This window comes from Eptesicus fuscus, chromosome 8 (assembly GCF_027574615.1).
Source record: "Eptesicus fuscus isolate TK198812 chromosome 8, DD_ASM_mEF_20220401, whole genome shotgun sequence".
NCBI lineage: Eukaryota > Metazoa > Chordata > Mammalia > Chiroptera > Vespertilionidae > Eptesicus > Eptesicus fuscus.
Window position 1 is genome coordinate 92,303,292 of NC_072480.1, and position 19,945 is coordinate 92,323,236.

The 19,945-nt window shown below is 48.7% G+C and overlaps 2 protein-coding genes across 6 annotated transcripts in view; one reads left to right on the forward strand and one right to left on the reverse strand.

The window, feature by feature from the left end:
* The window catches only part of PDGFRL (platelet derived growth factor receptor like), a 40,528-nt gene extending 29,629 nt beyond the window's left edge, over positions 1-10,899 (forward strand). The window contains exons 3-6 of the mRNA XM_054720103.1: positions 2,590-2,741; positions 7,164-7,457; positions 8,147-8,286; positions 10,389-10,899. Of these exons, the coding sequence (XP_054576078.1) occupies positions 2,590-2,741; positions 7,164-7,457; positions 8,147-8,286; positions 10,389-10,577 (775 nt within the window). The 3' untranslated portion in view covers positions 10,578-10,899. The remainder of the gene's footprint in view (positions 1-2,589; positions 2,742-7,163; positions 7,458-8,146; positions 8,287-10,388) is intronic.
* A 2,282-nt stretch (positions 10,900-13,181) lies between these two features.
* Positions 13,182-19,945, reverse strand: part of MTUS1 (microtubule associated scaffold protein 1) — a 137,146-nt gene continuing 130,382 nt past the window's right edge. For all 5 annotated transcript variants that reach the window (XM_054720099.1, XM_054720098.1, XM_054720101.1 and 2 more), the window contains 5 exons: positions 19,424-19,497; positions 19,185-19,280; positions 17,083-17,199; positions 14,551-14,648; positions 13,182-13,801 (listed from right to left, as the gene is read on the reverse strand). In XM_054720099.1, the coding sequence (XP_054576074.1) occupies positions 13,588-13,801; positions 14,551-14,648; positions 17,083-17,199; positions 19,185-19,280; positions 19,424-19,497 (599 nt within the window). In that variant the 3' untranslated portion in view covers positions 13,182-13,587. The remainder of the gene's footprint in view (positions 13,802-14,550; positions 14,649-17,082; positions 17,200-19,184; positions 19,281-19,423; positions 19,498-19,945) is intronic.

Below are 19,945 nucleotides of genomic sequence, written 5' to 3' on the forward strand. Positions count from 1 at the left end.
GTGTGCTCAACGCCGGAAGTCTAGTTCCCTTCTGTTCCCATATATCTGACCCCCTTTACTCACTGGCTCTTCCCCTCCCTCCACCTCCTCTGGTCACCACCATTCTGTTGTCTGTACGTATGAGTTCGTTTTTATTTATTTTGTGAGTTCTTCTTTTACTTTTTTTTTTCCAATTATTTTTATTGTTTAAAGTGTTACGGATGTCCCCCTTTTTTCCCCATTGACCTCTCCTCCTCCCCTCTCCCACCCCCTCCCCAGGCCTTCACCCCACTATTGTCTGAGTCCATGGGCTATGCATATGTGCATATAAGTTCTTTGGTTGATCTCTTCCCTCACACCCCCCCCCCCTTCCCTTTATTTTACTTTTTGTTTTATATTCCACATATGAGTGAAATCATAGGTGGGTTTGTTGTTTGTTTTTGTTTGTTTTTTGTCATTTTCCGTCTGACTTATTTCACTTAGCATAATCTTGAGAGAATTATGCAGAGTTTTTATTTTTAATACAATAATGTAGCATCTTGAAGATTCCAAGCTTGTATTCAGAGAATTGTCCTTGCTGATGAAAGAGATTGTGCACATTGGATAACGCTGGGTATTTTCTTTACCGCAACTGTTGCTGCAATGAACTCATTAAAAACAAAAGCCGAAAGCAAAACACGTGCCCCAGGCTTTTGGCTGAGTTTCCGTGGCTGCGTGGCAGTGGACCCGTGGTTTTACTTAAGGAAACTTGAGCGCTGAGATGGAAGAGAATTTCCTCTCTTTAGAAAACTGTCTTTTTTTTTAATCCTCACTTGAGGTTATTGTTTCCATTGCTTTTTAGAGAGAGTGAATGGGAGAGGGGGAGAGAGAAACATCGATGTGAGAGAGACACATCAATTGGTTGCCAAGGATCAAATCTGCAACCAGGTACATGCCCTTGACCAGGAATTGAACCTGTGACCCTATGGTACGAGGGCTGACACTCTAACCTCTGGGCAACACCAGCCCAGGCCATAACTGTCGTTTTTGAATTCCCTTTTAGAGAAGGTTCTTGTCTCTGCCTCTTCCCCCTACACACACCTCCCCCAAACACACTTTTTTTAGTTTGTGCCATAAGAGAGAGGGCACTCTGTCCTGACCCATTGGGCATTCATATGTGAGAACAGGGGAGCAGAGAGCGAAGGCCCGGGTGTGTGCATTTATATGTGAGAACAGGGGAGCAGAGAGCGAAGGCCCGGGTGTGTGCATTTATATGTGAGAACAGGGGAGCAGAGAGCGAAGGCCCAGGTGTGTGCATTTATATGTGAGAACAGGGGAGCAGAGAGCGAAGGCCCAGGTGTGTGCATTTATATGTGAGAACAGGGGAGCAGAGAGCGAAGGCACGGGTGTGTGCATTTATATGTGAGAACAGGGGAGCAGAGAGCGAAGGCCCAGGTGTGTGCATTTATATGTGAGAACAGGGGAGCAGAGAGCGAAGGCACGGGTGTGTGCATTTATATGTGAGAACAGGGGAGTGGAGAGCGAAGGCCCAGGTGTGTGCATTTATATGTGAGAACAGGGGAGTGGAGAGCGAAGGCCCGGGTGTGTGCATTTATATGTGAGAACAGGGGAGTGGAGAGCGAAGGCCCAGGTGTGTGCATTTATATGTGAGAACAGGGGAGCAGAGAGCGAAGGCCCGGGTATGTACGTTTATATGTGAGAACAGGGGAGCAGAGAGCGAAGGCCAGGGTGTGTACGTTTATATGTGAGAACAGGGGAGCAGAGAGCGAAGGCCAGGGTGTGTATGTTTATATGTGAGAACAGGGGAGCAGAGAGTGAAGGCCCGGGTGTGTGCATTTACATGTGAGAACAGGGGAGCAGAGAGCGAAGGCCCGGGTGTGTGCATTTATATGTGAGAACAGGGGAGCAGAGAGCGAAGGCCCGGGTGTGTGCATTTATATGTGAGAACAGGGGAGCGGAGAGCGAAGGCCCGGGTGTGTGCATTTATATGTGAGAACAGGGGAGCAGAGAATGAAGGCCTGTGCCCATATGTGTGCATTTATACGTGAGAATAGGGGAGCAGAGGCGAAGGCCCGGGTGTGTGCATTTATATGTGAGAACAGGGGAGCAGAGAGCGAAGGCCCGGGTGTGTGCATTTATATGTGAGAACAGGGGAGCAGAGAGTGAAGGCCCGGGTGTGTGCATTCATATGTGAGAACAGGGGAGCAGAGAGCGAAGGCCCGGGTGTGTGCATTTATATGTGAGAACAGGGAGCAGAGAGCGAAGGCCCGGGTGTGTGCATTTATATGTGAGAACAGGGGAGCAGAGAGCGAAGGCCTGTGCCCATATGTGTGCATTTATACGTGAGAACAGGGGAGCAGAGAGCGAAGGCCTGTGCCTGTATGTGTGCATTTATATGTGAGAACAGGGGAGCAGAGAGTGAAGGCCTGTGCCCATATGTGTGCATTTATACGTGAGAACAGGGGAGCAGAGGCGAAGGCCCGGGTGTGTGCATTCATATGTGAGAACAGGGGAGCAGAGGCGAAGGCCCGGGTGTGTGCATTCATATGTGAGAACAGGGGAGCAGAGGCGAAGGCCCCAGTGTGTGACCAGCTCTGCTTCTGTTGACAGTGTGAAGCAGCACGAGCGCTACGGCCAGCTGACCCTGGTCAACTCCACCGCGGCCGACACCGGCGAGTTCAGCTGCTGGGGGCAGCTCTGCAACGGCTACATCTGCACGAAGGACGAGACCAAAACCGGCTCCACCTACATCTTTTTCACAGGTAAAAGGTTTGCTGCCTCAGTGGACTCCTCACACGCCTGGACTTGCTCAGGGTAAAGGTTCCACTGTGTGCTGAATATCAATAATGACAGTCAGAGCCCTCCCTGTCGGTCAGGCCCTGGGCTCAAGGCTTTCCATCTATTAGTTCAGGTAAGTCTCTCACCAGCCCTTCAGGGCGAGTACTAACATCATTTCCATTTCCTTTTCCCAATGGAATAGTTGAGGTTTAGAGATTAAGTAAGTCCTTAAGGTTATACTACAAGGAATGCCTGTTATCAGAATTTGAACCCAGGACAGTCTGACTCCAGAGTTTGTACTTACCTACATTGTCCAATATGATAGCCACTGGACACCTGGCTATTTACATTTAAATGGGAATTAAAATTAAACAAAATTTAAAACTAGTTTCTCCGTGGCCCTTACGTTTCCAGGGCTCCATTGCCACGTGCGGCTGGTGGCTGTCCTAGTGGACACGTGACAGAGAACACCTCCATCATTGCAGAAAGCCCGGCTGTCAACTTTGAGTCACATGCTCTCATACCTGTGATGGCCTTTCTGGAACCTCCGCAGTCCTAGGATGCCTGGCCAGAGGCCTCTTTGTATTTGTTCTCGTGAGTGCTGAGAGCTGAGGGTTGAGGGGCTGGATTCCCAGAGGTGGTGGTCCTTGAGTCTCCAGCCCCAGTCCCTGAGCCTGAGCCTGAGCCTGAGCGAGGTGCCTGAGAAGGCATAGGTCAGAGTGAACTCTCCTCCCCCGTGGTGCTAGGTCTGGCTTTGCCGGGGGAATTGCACTTGGAGAAACAGGCACTGCAGAGGAGGTTGCAGCCCCCTCCCTCTTGAAGGAGGGAGATGGCGTTCTCCAGGGCCCAGCAGTCAGGGGCAGCTTCAAGGCCTTACAGAGGCCACCCCCTGGTGAAGTCAGAATTCTTTTCTTTTTTTTTTTTTTAATTGATTTCAGAGAGGAAGGAAGAAGGAGAGAGAGATAGAAACATCAGTGAGAGAGAATCATTGACCAGCTGCCTCCTGCCCGCCCCACACTGGGGATCGAGCCTGCAACTCGGGCTTGTGACCTGACCGGGGAATCGAACTGTGACCTCCTAGTTCATAGGTTGACGCTCAACCACTGAGCCATGCCAGCTGGGCCAGAATTCTTTCTTAGTGTCGTAGACAGGCACTTTCAGGAGTTTTGTCCACTTCCTGAATCCATCTGCCTTTCAGACCTTAGCGATTTAGGCCTATGACTCAAATGACCTGATGCCCTGGCCATTAACGAGTGCTTTAACAAAATCTCACATATAATCCCTTCCCGCCCAGAGTGCGCCTCTCCGGCCAGCGCCTCTCATGGCCCCGGAGGCCCATGGATCTCATTTCACTTCCAAATGCCCCCGGGAACTGAGTAGAAACTGCTTTGTTATCTCGGTGTGAGAAATAATGACGAGGATGCTGAGCCTCGGAGGGCAAGGTGACCCGTTCAGTGTTTCCTGGCTTACAGCGGCAGAGTAAAGATCCAGCCCTGTTTTTCTGCCCCGGGACCCAATGTTCTTACTGCCCGGACCCGTTTCGAAGACCAGGTGATTGACTGATGGGCAGACAGACAGGCACTAGCTAGCATAACGGGCGTTGTCAGGAGAATTGCTCGCAGTTGTTCACAGGTAATCCCTTCTGATCCTCATTCTGGAATGTGCTACGCAGAAAGCCCACGTGCCTTAGTGTTATACCGCCCTGGGAAGCAACAGTGGAAAAGGCACCTACGACTAAATCAGGGCCTCTTATTTGGATGAGGACTGATAGCATATTTCTCATGACAGAAAGAAGACTTTCCTGTCACAGTTAGCCCTGCTGTGTCTTCCCAAAACATTGGTTTTTGAACTGAGATTTTTGAACTGAAGACCTCCCTTGAGCAAAATGTCCTATTAGAGTCCTGGGCTCTCTCTGAGTTTTAGAGGCAGGTCTTCTCCCTCAATGCAGGGAAGCCCCTTTGTGAGTCAAAGGAACACCCCCAAATTAGTATTTATTTCAACATAAATATTATGTTGAGCATTGACCTAGGAACCAGGAGGTCACAGTTCGATTCCTGGTCAGGGCACATGCCCGGGTTGTGGGCTCAATCCCCAGTAGGAGATTGTACAGGAGGCAGCCAATCAATGATTCTCTCTCATCATTGATGTTTCTGTCTCTCTCCCCCTCTCCCTGCCTCTCTGAAATCAATCAAAAAGGGGGGTGGGGTGTATGTGACCCAATGTGTTGTAGCATTTTCTCAATCCTCAACACAAAGTGGAGAGTCCAGTTGGATTTTCAGTATAGGGTTTAGCAGTTTGTCTTCTCAGGCCTGGTGAGTCTGCAAAACCAGGATGGGCTGTGATGAGAGCTGAGCGTTCTGCTGCTGGCTCTGGGTCCCTTCAGAACATATGCTTTCCCTCTGCCCACACAGAGAAACGTCTGGCATTCATTATGTTCGCGTGTTCCCTGGCGCTTGATTGCAAACACTGTGAAGCTTCCTTTTGATTGTTGGTAATTTGTGCAATTTTTGTGTTAATTTGTGCAACTGTCACATATTATATTTAATCTTATCCAGGAGGCACTCATGTGTTTTTCCCCCTAACTTTTTATTGAAGTATAACAAAGCAAAGTACACACATCATAGCTATACAGCTCAATAAATTACCCTCAAGTCACACGTGACTGCCACCAGATCAAAGAGGGGAACATCACTGACAACAGGCCTTTCTCATGGCAAAGGGCTTGGGCTCCAGTCTTCATATGTAGAAAAACCACATGAAGGAGCACTGTTATGGAGTTGGTAATCATTTGGATTTTAGTTTATAGCCTATTAACTAATTCTTTTGGAAATCTACATTTCCATGTGTTTAGTTTTTCTTAAAGTCATACTTTTTATCTGCTCGAGTAGATGCAAACATATTTGCAGGGGGCCTATGTCATCTACAGTTCTTTGAACTTTAACATACTTTTTTGGGTAGATGGAATGTGCTGATTGTAAGTGAAAATTCTTTTCTGTTTGTTAAAGCCACTGGTGCGGTCACTTCTTTTGAAAGCAGGTCCAAGTGAGACCACATTTTTGTATTCCGAGATTCCGATGGTTATCATACTGGCTTCGCTCCCTGGTTTCAGTTTTCTCTACAAACCCTTAAAAGAGAAGTTGCTTCTAAACCTTACGGTCATCAACTCCTTAAACACTTTGGCCAAAAAGACATCTTGAATACTACCTACTCTGGATTCTTCTCTTTACAGGTGGGGATGACATACCCAAGGCCACGCAGAATTGCTGTTTGTGAACACAGGACTGTTAGGTGCCCCTTGCCTAAGCCTGAAAGTCAGTTCCTCATGAGGTGGCCTGAGCTAGCCAGGCTGATAGGAAGCCTGGAAAAGACAGGGCCTCTCTGTGCCGTGGCATGCTCTTCCTTGACCTCAGTCAGAGCCGGGGGGGGAAGGATCTGCATGGTAATGGCACCCGTTGCAAAGAAGTCTTGGCTCATGAAGACATTTGATGACATATCCAGGAATTCGGTCCCTGACCTAAAACATCACATGGACTGTCGCACAAAGAAGGGTAGTGCAGGAGAAAGCCAAGAATAATTGGTTGTTTCGGGAACATTGCAGGAAAAGCATGGGAAACAATTGAACAAGTGTTGGGGTATAATTAAGTTAAATGATTTCTCTTAATTATGATAATATCCTCTCATAGTGTAGGAAACAAAAGATTTAACGTGCCATGCCAAAAACAAACAAAAAATAAACCTCAACTCAGAGTCCTTTGTACTAAGGAAAGTCAGGGCATACCAGTTCTCATTTCTGTAAGATAAAAATGCCATTTTCTGTGCTTAAAAAACACACGGAGTGACTTCAGAGGGAACAGGGGTGTAAGAAACTGGCTGGAGGTCCCCAGCCCTGAGGCAGCCAAGCTGAGCTCAGAACCTGAGGTTAGTGGTAGCAGGTTCCTCGTCTGTCTCTTCTCCATTCCCTTTCCATGAGCCTTGGCAGGAATGGGGTGCACTGGGCTGGATTCTCAGGGAGCTCTGCGTGCTGTGATCCGCCTCCAACAGCAGTTCCTGAGCAGGTCACAGGGCTGATTTCTCCAGAGACACAGCCGGTTATTTCCAGGTCTTGAGGCTGCCCTGATCGTATGGAAATCAGCCTCCTCCCCTGCTTCCTCAGGGAGTGAGCCATGGGCCTGATTTGATCTTGAACTAAGACCTACTTAATTTCCCTTAAGGAGTTGGGAAATAATAACATCCTTCTTCAGAAAGGGGAAAATTATTTAAAAATAGCTTTCTCTACTCCCAAGGACTCAGTATTCTGAGTATATTGTCAGTCCCCTCTCATCTTTGTGCCCTGGAGTCGAGAATCCATAAAGTGTTCTTTACCTTGTTCCTCCAGAACAAATAAGCCCATGTCCCTTGCTTTGCAGAGAAAGGAGAACTCTTTGTGCCTTCTCCCAGTTACTTCGATGTTGTCTACCTGAGCCCGGACAGACAGGCTGTGGTTCCTTGTCGAGTGACCGTCCTGTCAGCCAAAGTCACGCTCCACAGGGAGTTCCCGGCCAAGGAAATCCCGGCCAATGGAACAGACATCGTTTATGACATGAAGAGAGGCTTTGTGTACCTGCAACCTCATTCTGACCACCAGGGGGTGGTCTACTGCAAGGCGGAGGCTGGGGGCAAGTCGCAGATCTCTGTCAAGTATCAACTCCTCTACGCAGAAGGTAAGCGTGTTTCCCACCAGTGCCTAGATTTCAGTGGCTTCCAGCTGGTCAGTAGCAGGCACTGCTCTTCCTAAGGATGGATGGAATTAGGAGGCACAGAATGCTGTCCTTTTTGTTCTTTAAATATATATTTTATTGATTTTTTACAGAGAGGAAGGAGAGGGAGAGAGAGTTAGAAACATTGATAAGAGAAACATCCATCAGCTGCCTCCTGCACACCCCCCCACTGGAGATATGCCCACAACCAAGATACATGCCCTTGACTGGAATCGAACCTGGGACCCTTGAGTCCTCAGGCCAACGCTCTATCCACTGAGCCAAACCAGTTAGGGATAGAATGCTGTTCTTAATGGCTCCTTTATTGCACCACTATTTCTAGAATGTTCTACTTCCTTGTCTGTGACCATGACCTTCAGATAAACCCTGGCAGACCTTTTAGCCTCCTTCCCTAATCACAAAGGAAATGGCTGGGCCTGCGGAGTTCTGGGTGCCGACCCCATTAGGACCACCAAGGTAGAGAAAGAGGAGGCTTTAAGGAATCCGAAAGTGGTGGGATGGCGGCGGCCTGGTGCTCACTGGGAGAGGCGGAAATGTTACACATCTGTCCAAAGAAAAGAAGGTGCCTGTAGGTTTGTCTTCAGTGTTGCCCTCATGAATGTCACCTTTCCCTGTCTCCTGCTTAATGCCAGTTCCCAGCGGCCCCCCATCCACAACCATCTTGGCATCTTCAAACAGAGTGAACAGTGGGGACGACATCAGTGTCCTCTGCACTGTCCTCGGGGAGCCCGACGTCGAGGTGGAGTTCAGGTGGATCTATCCAGGCCAGAAGGTAAGACCTTCCCCTCACTCAGCCAGTTGTTCAAGTTCAGGTTTGTCTCCCTCTTCCCCACCTGCCACTGATGAAGACCTTAACTTACGTGGTGCAAGAAATGTGTGGGACTAAGGTAGGTGCCAGGGCTTGCTGGTTGTCTTCTAAGACATCGGTCGCCAACCTTTCGGACCTCACGGACCCACCAGTGGTCCATGGACCACCAGTTGGTGACCACTGTTCTAAGATGTTTCAGTATATTTACAAATGGCTTTTTTTCTTAATAGAAAAGGTGCCTGGGTTCCATCAGGTAATTCACTCAGTGTACCCTCTTCATGTGTGATTCCTCTTCATAATTCTTTTTTAATATATTTTTTTATCAATTTTTGAGGAGAAGGAGAGATAGAAACATCAATGATGAGAGAGAATCATTGATTGGCTGCCTCCTGCACAACCCACACAGGGGATCGAGCCAACAACCCGGGCATGTGGCTGGCCAGGAATCAAACCGTGACCTCCTGGTTCATAGGTTGATGCTCAACCATTGAGCCACACCAGCTGGGCTTATCTTCATAATCCTTAAATAAGAAGGAGCAGGGGTTTGAAAGGGACAGGACGGGCCTCCCTCTTTCTCCACCCCAACCTCAACCTTCAGTCTTAATTCTGGGTTGATTAGAGGCCAATCTAACTTCCTTCTGGTTCCTTTCTGTCTGGCACACAAGCTGTGCCTGTGGCGAGGAGCTCTGAGCAGACACCCACAGGCCCCGTCCAAAAGGTGCCGTGAGGCCAGAGATCTTTTTAAAATAGACTTTCCATAAAAGCAACTACAGCTTAGGTAGCCTCTGTGTGTGCTCTGCTCACTAATAGAAACAGCTCTGCTACCAACATGGAACGATCGCTTTGTTGCCAGAAGAGACTTGGCCTCTTGAGATGTACTCAGTAGCCAACACCCTTCTGGCTCCAGGGGCTGTGATTGGTGGAAAATAACTCTCCCCGGAGAATGGTATTTTCCGGCCTTCTGGTACCCGTACTTGCTTTTACACAGTTGTCACAATTAGAAAACATTAATGATTTTCAAGAGAGATTTCTTTTACATTGCTAATTATTATTTTACGAGCAGAAGGGGGATGAACTGAGTTGCACTGTATTACAGTTGGTAAGCTAATCCAGAAAATACTACGTTCTTATCACCGGATTTGGATGAAGTCACTCTAAGGTGACCATCTGACGTTCTGGAAATAGGGAGTTACATCACTTAGGGCGTCACCTTATCCATCCCGGGTACAGCTTCTCTCCCACGGGAGCCCTCGGCACATTTCACTTACCATCTTTCTCTTTCTCCCAAAGCCGCACAATTGGGAGCTTTTATTCACTTGCATGGGGAGTGCTTTGGGCTCTTTTTGACCAGAAATTCTGTAAATAAGAACCAGCGAGTGAGAGGGTGAATGTGGGCAACGTAGAGAAGTGTGGAAAATTTTATCTACATCTTGTTGAGTAACACCAGGTCTAACTCCTTGGAGTTCCAATTCCAAAAGAATCCATCTTATATTCAGTAGAAATTTCTAAAGAGCCCGGCCGGCATGGCTGAGTGTCCGTCTATGAACCAGGAGGTCACGGTTCAATCCCCAGTCAGAGCACATGCCTGGGTTGTGGGCTCGATCCCCAGTAGGGAGCATGCAGGAGGCAGCCGATCAGTGATTCTCTCTCATCGTTGATGTTTCTCCCTCTCTCTCCCTCTTCCCCTCCTTTCTGAAATAAATGCAAATACAGTTTTTTAAAAACTTACTAAAGAAAAGGGCAGAGAGAGTCAACAGCATAATGAAGTCCCAGACTGTGCTTTGGAAAACATGCCGCTGAGAGTGACGATCCAGTGCAAAAGCACCCATGGTAAGGTGACCAGATCGTCCCGCTTTCCAAAAATAGGGACTTTTTAAAAACGCCGTGGGACGCGGGACAAATTGTTAAAAATTGGGACTGTCCCGCCAAAAGCGGGACGTCTGGTCACCTTAACCCATGGGCCTCGCAGACCGGTCTCGTCTAAGCACGGCTCCGTGTTGAGCGACTGGGACCTGTTTATAGCCGCGTGCCGTCGCTTCTTCATCCCTGTGGGTGTCGTTGAACAGGATGAAAGGCCCGTGGCCATCCAGGACACCTGGAGGCTGATCCACAGAGGCCTGGGGCACACCACCAGGCTCTCCCAGAGCGTCCTGACGGTGGGAGACCTGGAGACCATCGACGCGGGCTATTACATTTGCACGGCCCAGAACCTCCACGGACAGACCACAGTAGCCACCGCTGTGGAGTTCTCCTGACTTGGAAAACGAGGCGCAGTGGACTGACGGGGAGCCCACGTGTGCACACCACCAGCTCGGGCGTCCTTGTGACTCGTGCTTTGCCAGAGGCTGACGTCCGGCGCCAAACCCCGGTCCCCACCTTGTGAGTAAGACCCAGACATCCAAACACACAGGAAGTCGTCCGGTCTAATAACGGACGTGTTCACTCCTCGGACAGAAAGCGTGTCTTTCGATTGCTTACCTACGTATATGCGCTTCTGGTTTGTATACTCAGAGAGCATATATGTGAACAACTTTATATAATCGTCTCTATTAAACGAGCAAGTTTTTGTAAAATAAATGTAAAACTGGGCTAAGTGCTCGTGTTTTAGGGTGGCAGAAGGACTTGTTGGTAGTGATGTTTGGGTTAACCTTAACTTCCATTTGATTTTAATCACAATACATGAGCATCTAAAAATGTAGTAACTATATATGGACTATGATATGAAAGTATCCAAAAAAATCATAGAAACTTGCTTTTTATTAAAAAAAAAAGGCTGCACTCAGAAGTAACTAGTTCTAGATTAGTACATTCAGAAAGATTTACAGCATGTGTTTTTAGAAGTTTAATTTTCAATATAAAATAGGTATGCAGATCAAGGAGAATTCAACTTCATTTAGCATCTGCAAAAATATTTAGACCATAGTTTCCTCACCTTCAAGACTGTTAAAAACAGTCAAAAGTTATTCCTCCAAAACACAGAGCTCTGAATTTAGAAAAGAAAAGCTTCATTCTGAGTTGAGCTCTGTGAGCCAAGTTTCAGCCCACGGCCAGTGTTGTGGCGGCAGTGGGAATGCCTGGGGAACGGCTGAGGAGGAGGCCCGGGCCAGCGCCTGGGCTGCGAGGAGGGCTGTAAGCGGGGCAGCACTGGGGAGAGTGAAGTATGTCACAGGTTGCACTTCTTATATTAAATATTCCAGCATTGTTTATTTAATCAAGGTAAAAATACACTTTGCATCATTACAAACTGAGCACAATTAATAGTTTTTACACATCCGTATACTGTATGACGTGCCGACACTGTACATCCTACGTGAAACATTTGGTTTGAAAACAGTCTCCAGGTTGTTTCCTACCTTCTCTCCGGTTGTCTCCCATTCTCTGAAGACACTTTATACTAACTGTGTAAGACTGATTTCCCCAGACACCTGAAGGGTATGGAGGAGAGCAGGGATCAGCACGAGATTTACCATGCGCGGGCACGGCTGGCAAATCCCACTCCGGCTAATGACACTGAGCACAGCTGGAAAGGGTAAGCAGAGAGACCTCAGAAGGTGGCAGCGGGCCGATTCCCGCTTGTCAGAAGCACACACGGAAGGTTACATACACAATACACTAGTGAGGCTTAGACTTCAGACATAATCACTAATAATTAGGAAAAAAACACCATGCATCATGAATATTAACTTACTATGTAGTGTACATGTAATGATGACTCAAATACCACCCCCCTCTAGCATCCTGGACCTGTTCTTACCATGGGGGCTATTTGTACAGCCATCAAACGTCAGCGATGCAGATTAGTAAATACTGACATCACCATGTTGACACGTGGGGGGGGGGGGGGCGGGGCGGGGGAAGCCAAGGATGAGAATTGGGGGAGGTAATAAGTGAAGTTTGGAAGAGAAACTGAAATGCAATGCGGAGGAGAGTCCTACGAGTAGAAAAAGCCACATTTTCTACTCGTAAGCTGGCCATTCTGCCTTCCCAGAGGCAGAAGGATTCCTCAAAGGGCACACGGGAACTTGGCGTTTTATCTTCTATGAAATGCTGCATCGCTGGTTTCATCAAGGTACTCCTGTCCATCGATACACACGGAGTCTACCTTTCTTAGTTCTGCGAGCCAGTGACTCTCTCGTTCTTTATTCCTTCTAGGGGTTCCCAAAACTTGTACTATCAGATCCAGGCTGTGGCTTATGTGGAGAGTGGTGTCAGCACCTTGAGGATGAGCTGGCTCTGGAAAAGCATATGCCACTATCCTTGTCCCAGAGAACAATAGGAAGGAGGTAGGAGGGTTGCTTTGTGGCTCTAGCTGGGGGAGGGAAGGAAGGAAAGGGAGGAGGCGAGGATAAGGGGAGAAGACAATAGTTGACATCACTGAGGACAGCTTAGGTCACGGTAAACGTGAGGCGGGAGCAAACTGCTGCCGCCCCTTTTCTTTGTACAGAATTTTAGAAAAATTTGGGTTTGACATTTGCTCGTAGCCTGAGAAAATGGATCGTAGTCAAACGTCAGGTTCACAGGGGAACGTTAAAACGCTACAGAAAAAAAAAAAAAATCTTGTTGGTTTTAACTGACATGGCTGAACACTGAAAGAATGCCAAGAAACTTCCAAAGGATACAGACACTGCACAGATGCGGACCAATCGAAACGCTTCCTGTCACCCCCACCCCACCCCGTGTCAGAGGGCGGAGCGGAGTGGGTGGCAGAGAGAGAGTCATCATTCAAGCAGCGATCGCTCTTCCTTCTATGGCTTTTTGCAGAGATGCACACACCGACTCAGCTGATTAGTACAGGCCCAGAAATGCGCAGCTTTTGACTTGCAATACACAGCAAAGGAGGCAGCATCAGACACAGGACACTCGCGACATCCCTTTTATTCACGCATCCCCCAAATAAAAATCACAAGAAGGTGCCTGTGGCGAAGAACATTATAAAGGTTATATAAATCTTTATCTTAAGAGGCCCCTGAGAGTTTTTCCCCTTATGCGTACGTGAGAAAGGCAATGTTCTTTAAGTGCTTTGTGCAAATGTCCGTGCAGATCGCTTCCGAAATCCTTTGGGGAGGAGTCTCTTGGCCAGAGAGCCACGTGTTCCTCCTGAGCTCCGGGCTCCCCGAGGAGCCGAGGCAGGGGGCCGAGCCGTTCCAGTTCTAGGGCGGTGATGACACGTCGGCCCACGTGGCTTCTGGACCCCTCGGCCGTGGCGAGGGTCAGCCCTGCGGACCTGTGACAGTGCTCTCAGACAGTCTCCCGCGGGCCGAAGCGTCATCTGGGCGACACGCTGGGGCTGGGGAAGGAGCCGGAATTCCGCGGCGACTGGAAGGGGATGGCGGGGGACGTGGGGGACCTGTCGGAGCCGCACAGGTCCCCGTTGTGCAGCTTCCACAGCAGCTCCTCGTTCTCCATGGACAGGCGCTTGTTGACTTTCGACTCCTTCTCCAGCCACTCCTGCAGCGTGGCCTGCTCGTTGGACAGTTGCCTGAAAGACAAAAAAAAAGAGGCGGAAACCACATGGATCTTTATTTTTACTGATTTCAGAGAGGAAGGGGAGAGAGAGAGAGAGAAACATCAATGATGAGCGTCATTGATCGGCTGCCTCCTGCACGCCCCCTACGGGGGATCAAACCTGCCAGCCAGGCATGTGCCCCGACCAGGACTTGAACCATGACCTCCTGATTCATAGGTCAAATGCTCAACCACTGAGCCACACCCAGCTGGGCATGGATCTGAATTTCTAAAAAATGTACTTGAAAAAAATTTTTTCTTGCCTTTTTAAATTTGAGAGTCCAGAAAAATGACCCCTGGGCATGGGTATTGGCTGCCTAAGAAACCCAGGAAGTGGGAGCCAAAGGGAAAGCTGCTCTCTGGGGTCAATGTCACAGGAGGCTCCGTGACGCTCCCACAGATCATCTGAATGTCACGTGACTGTCCTGGGTGGGGCGGTTCCCCACTGGGTCCTGTGATGCTCTTTCTCTGAAGGCATCTCAGCGTCACTATGCCAGGGGCTCTGGGGGGAGGCTGGCCTGCTTAGGTCTCAGCGCCCAGCCCAGGCCCCACAGTCAGGCCATGAAGTGCCACCATCACACTTCCCAGGAAGAAACCAGCACCTGCTCCCCCACCCTCTGCGATCCCGCTCCCAGGAGGCGGCTGGGGGGTGGGGTGAGGCCCAGTGACACTAAACGTAGGAGGAAGGGGGAGATCGGAAAAACTGGACCGTTTTCTCTTTACCTTGAAATTGCAATGTGCTTGTCTATCCGAGCTTTTAACTCCTCGTTCTCCTGCTGACATCGCTTCAGCTTGTCGACCAGCGCTGTGTTGTTGTCCTCCTGGGGGCGAACAAGCATGCCAACGGGTAGACATTAAAAACAGGGAAACAAAGCCCTCGTTTCCTCCGGCACATTCCTGGCACCAGCACACGCTGGAGAGATCTAATTGAGGCAAATTTAATTGTATAGTGAAATACCTATCCACGGACACACTGCAAAACAGAATCTGAAGCAGCAAAGCAGAGCATCTGGGTCAAGCATATTAAACTCGTGGCTGGTGGGCTGCATGCCTCATCCTCCTATATAATAAAGAGGTAATATGCAAATTGACCCTCATGCCCTCAAAGATGGCTGCCTACGACCAGGCCGGCAGGGGGGTTAGTGAGGGACGACCAAACGACTGAACAAGCAGACTGCTTGGGGTGACCAGGCTGGCGGGGGGGTGCAGTTGGGGGTGACCAGGCTGGTGGGAGGGCAGTTGGGGGCGATTAGGCCGGCAGGGGGGCAGTGAAGGGTGACTAGGCCAGCAGGGGGGCAGTTAGGGGCAACCAGATGGGGCAGTTGGGGGCAACCAGGCTGGCAGGGGGGACAGTATGGGGTGACCAGGCAGGCAGGCAGGTGAATGATTAGGAGCCAGTGGTCCAGGATTGTGAGAGGGATGTCCGACTGCCGGTTTAGGCCCGATCCCGGGGATCGGGCCTAAACCGGCAGTCGGACATCCCCCAAGGGGTCCCGGATTGGAGATGGTGCAGGCTGGGCTGAGGGGAGCCCCCCCTGCCCCCCCGCCGCCCCGTGCACGAATTTCATGCACCGGTCCTCTAGTTTATTATAAACGAGGCATGCGGCCCACCTGCCATGAGTTTGACATGCTTGATCTAGGTGTGTGTGTTTTTTTTAAATGCATTGTCAGATTTCAAGAACCATTTGAACAATGAACACAAGGGGGTGACTGAGTTGGTCTATGTCACGCCATTTTAGAGGCTCCCCCCAACCCCCCAAGAACTTGGGTCCTGACCTGGGCAACCGTGGGGCCGTGCCTCTTGGATTCAAGGTGGTAAAACAAAAGCAGCAGCCAGACATAGGCCTGCATTTATCAAGGGCACCAGCACTTCTTATGGTCCGTCTTGCAAAAAACAAATTCCCACGTTTGATGAAAACTCTAAGGCCAACAACAGGTCGCCGCTCTGGGTGATGTTCCATGTGGCCTTAAACACGGTTTCCTAGCTCCTCTTCAGCATCTACTTACCTCTCAGTGGCCCCACAAAGCAGCAATTTACAAAACGAGCGTCCAATGAGAGAAACGCCAGTACAGAAAGCCGCCCCTCAGTTCAGCTGAAGGCACATTTGGCCTCCTTGCTGGCCTGCCCAGGCTACACTTTATCAAGGAAGACACATTGATCGGCTGGGAGATTAAAGGATAAAATCCCAGAAGACATTTCACATGCTGAGGAGCTGATTAATCCCAGAGTGCTTTCTAAAGGTAAGATTTTATCACTCGTTTAGGACCGTGGTTGGCAAACTGCGGCTCGCGAGCCACATGCGGCTCTTTGGCCCCTTGAGTGTGGCTCTTCCACAAAATACCACGGCCTGGGCGAGTCTGTTTTGAAGCAGTGGCGTTAGAAGAAGTTTAAGTTTAAACAATTTGGCTCTCAGAAGAAATTTCAATCGTTGTACTGTTGATATTTGGCTCTGTGGACTAATGAGTTTGCCGACCACTGGCTTAGGAGATGACATCACAGCTCCGTCACAGTTAATTCTGAGTCCCTGTCATTGTACCGTACGACTACTCTACTTTGATTATGGCTCTCAGTGTGGGATCCTATTGTTCTTAACCTATCATATTACCCAGGAAATGCTCCGGACAAGTCAATCAAATGAAACAACGTCCTCCAAAACGAGACTAGAATGTAAGGAAAAGATGGCCTTGGAACATCAGTTCCCTGTCCGAGAGCCACAAACTAAATCTCACTCACAGCCTTCACAGTGCGTGCTATTTACCCCACTGCATTCATCTTACTAAGCACAGTGTTCAGCCCGTTCTAATTCACAAGAAGCAAGACAAAGAACTTCGGGAGCCAGATTCAATTGCTCCACCGTGACTAATTCCCATGTCTAACTTTTTGGGGCATCCGAAACCTGCCCAGAGTTGGGAGAAACATCCAAGTACTGATTTGACATGATTTGAAAATTCTCCCCACGCAGGGTAAGATGCACAGACCCCTGAAAGGGGAGCCGGGTTCGTTAGTTGTGGGTTTTCCAAGGACCCCATGCTGCTTTACCTGTTCCTTGAAAAACAAAAAAAGAAGAAAGTGGTGCAGAAGGCAGCAATGGCCAGCCTGCAGCAAGCACAGAAACGGAAGTGAGACCTCTTTTGCCTGTGGCATGTTTCCCAACAGCTTCAGGAGCAGTTACAACAGCCCCCAGGGCTAGGTCACAGCCCGGTCCCCACTCCCCAGACGCCAGGCCCTTTGGGGAGGCGCGGACAGAAACGTACCAGTTTCTCCATTTTCATCAGCTTCACGTCCTGCTGGTGCAGCTTCTCGTTCTTGATCTCCAGCACGGCCTTCAGGCTCTCCAGCTCCTGCTCCAGGTACATGATCTGCGGGTTTTTCTGGGAGACACACAGCAGGTCATTAAATGCAATCCCACTGTGCAAATTCTTAATTTAAAAAAATATCTCTGATTAGACCTAGGAATTAGACAAAGTGGCAGCAAGCTTCTACTGCCTTACCTTGTTTGTTTCAAAGAAAAGAGGTGAGAGGAATGGTTAGGATAACGTTAACCTCACAGTCGTCGGTTATAAGGATGACATAAAAACATTTCATATCTGGAAACAAGCGTTTCACGCATTTACCAGCAACTTAACGTGGAGAAGATATTGGCAGCACCACGTATGTTATTGGAAATAGGAGGAAACTATTGCTTAACGATAGAAAACAGAATTCTGGCCAGAAATGGGGTATCTCCAAGCCCAGCACTGGTGTTTGGGGGGAGGGAAGGGAACAACAGCTCTCTCTCACCGAAGTCAGTACCCGACCAGGAATGAAAAGACGGTGCATACGTAGGGCTCTCTGGAAACCCACAGGGATGCCGGTACCGTCCTGCGTCTTCTGGATTTTTAGTGTGATGGGACTGCGCTGGCCTGGCCATCCTAGGGCAGCTGTGACGCCCTGTCATTTTATTTTGTGACAGCCAACACCTACGCGGCATATAGCACAGGTACTACCAAAAGTCTATCAAATAAACACTCCGTAAGGGAGACACCCTCTTAGAGCCCAACTCCAGGCGAGATGCCCCGACTCCTTGCTTTACTTATGGAAATTCAGGTGAGCCATCCAAAAGGCATGGCACAAATGGACAGTGGGAGACAGCCTCTCCACGCCCCGCCAGGGACTCCCTGAGCTGGCAGCAACGTTCACGAGGCAAAAAGCTTTGCTTCCAGTCTCAGGGCACCAGGCTATGGAACAGTGGTTCTCAAAACACAAGCGGTAAACTTTATTTTTCTCCAAAAAAAGAGGAGTGAGGCGGGGGAGCGAGGATACAAGCTACAAGAGCAAGTTGAGCTTACAAGAGAAATTTGTATTTTTCAAAAGGGAAGAGCAATCATACAGTGAAATACTGATCGGCCAAGGGAAGGCATGGAGTCCCTACACCTGCCGTACCATGCACGGACGCCGAAGAAGCCAGGTGCAGAAGGCCACAGACAAGATTCTGTTTAAGTGAAGAGGCAAGGCCACACACACAGGAAGTAGCCTGGCGACTCCCTGGGGCTTTGTGGGGTGATAGGGGGTGACTGCTAATGAGTACAAGGTTCTTTAGGGCCGATACAAATGTTCTGGAATTGGGTAACTGGTGACCAACACACAACTTTGTGACTATACTAAAAACCACCGAATTGCACATTTTATAGGGTATATAAATTATGCCTCAATATAGCAGTCAGCTTAAAAAAAAAAAAAAAGTGAAGACTTCAAACAAAAGCCTGACCCTAAACTGATACGTTTCTTGTCTTCTGTAGGTATTAGCTTAGACCACTTGCAATATATAGGATATCCCCACAACATGTATACACACTTTAACAGCTGGTAGCTGTTAAACGAAAATGAAATGCATCTTAATAAACACGGCGTCTACATTTGGGGAGGACACCCTGTCTACTGGGCTTCATCTGCATGCCAGTGTTTTGTTTATTTTAAAATATATTTTATTGATTTTTTTACAGAGAGGAAGGGAGAGGGATAGAGAGTTAGAAACATCGATGAGAGAGAAACATCAATCAGCCGCCTCCTGCACACCTCCTACTGGGGATGTGCCCGCAACCAAGGTACATGCCCTTGACCGGAATCGAACCTGGGACCCTTGAGTCCGCAGGCTGACGCTCTATCCACTGAGCCAAACCAGTTAGGGCTGCATGCCAGTGTTTAAGATTTTAAAAACACACCACTAAACACAGAAGCTGTTCAATACAGTTTAAATAGCACAGCTCAAGAGCTGAGGAGGGCCCCAGACTCTGCTATTTCTCTGCTGCTGAACATAACTCGACTTGAAACGTTGGCTAAGGAGGAGAACTCAGTAGTGATGGATCACACAACTTACTGAATTCGCTTTCTCTCTTGAGAGTCTTTTTTGTTCTTCTGATTTCAGCTTTTCATTTAAAGCCTCATTTTCACTCTTCAGATCAGTGATTTGTTTCTAAAACACAAATAATGAAACGTGGGACATGAGTCGGCACACACACACCAGAACCACAGCAGAATGTGCGCAGAAACATACCCAAACCCACAAACCCCAAAGCTCAAGATTATTATTATTTTTTTGTACTGAGATGTACCCACCTCTAGGGATTCCTGCTTCTCAGAAAGCAAATCCTCGAGTGATTTCTTTTCTAATTCATGGCTTTTCTTGATTTCTGGAAAGAAGTGATATTTTTAATGTCCTATGAGGTCACTGTGTTCTGTAGTTGTTAAGCACATATTCTTATGAGTTGGTGACAAAGCAATATGGCTGCTGCTTTGTATTTGTGCCATGCTTTTATATAAATTAACCTGTTCTCGGATCAGCCCTGTGAGGCAAGACAGGCGCATAGTCCCAGTTTATTACCGCGACCACTGAGGCCCACAGGGGCCAGGAGCGCGTAGGGGACACAGAGCAGACTCTCAGGGACGGGCCTCGAACCCTGGCCTGCAGCCCCCCGCCCTGGAGCTCCTGTGTTCTCCATTTGCATTTCATGAACCAAACAGAAATCTAAACTTAAACCCATTTCTAGGAGGAAGGAAGGAAAACAATGTTTACTAAATGTCTACCCTGGAATGGTCACTTTTACATGTTATCATCTTGGACTTCACACAACAACTCTA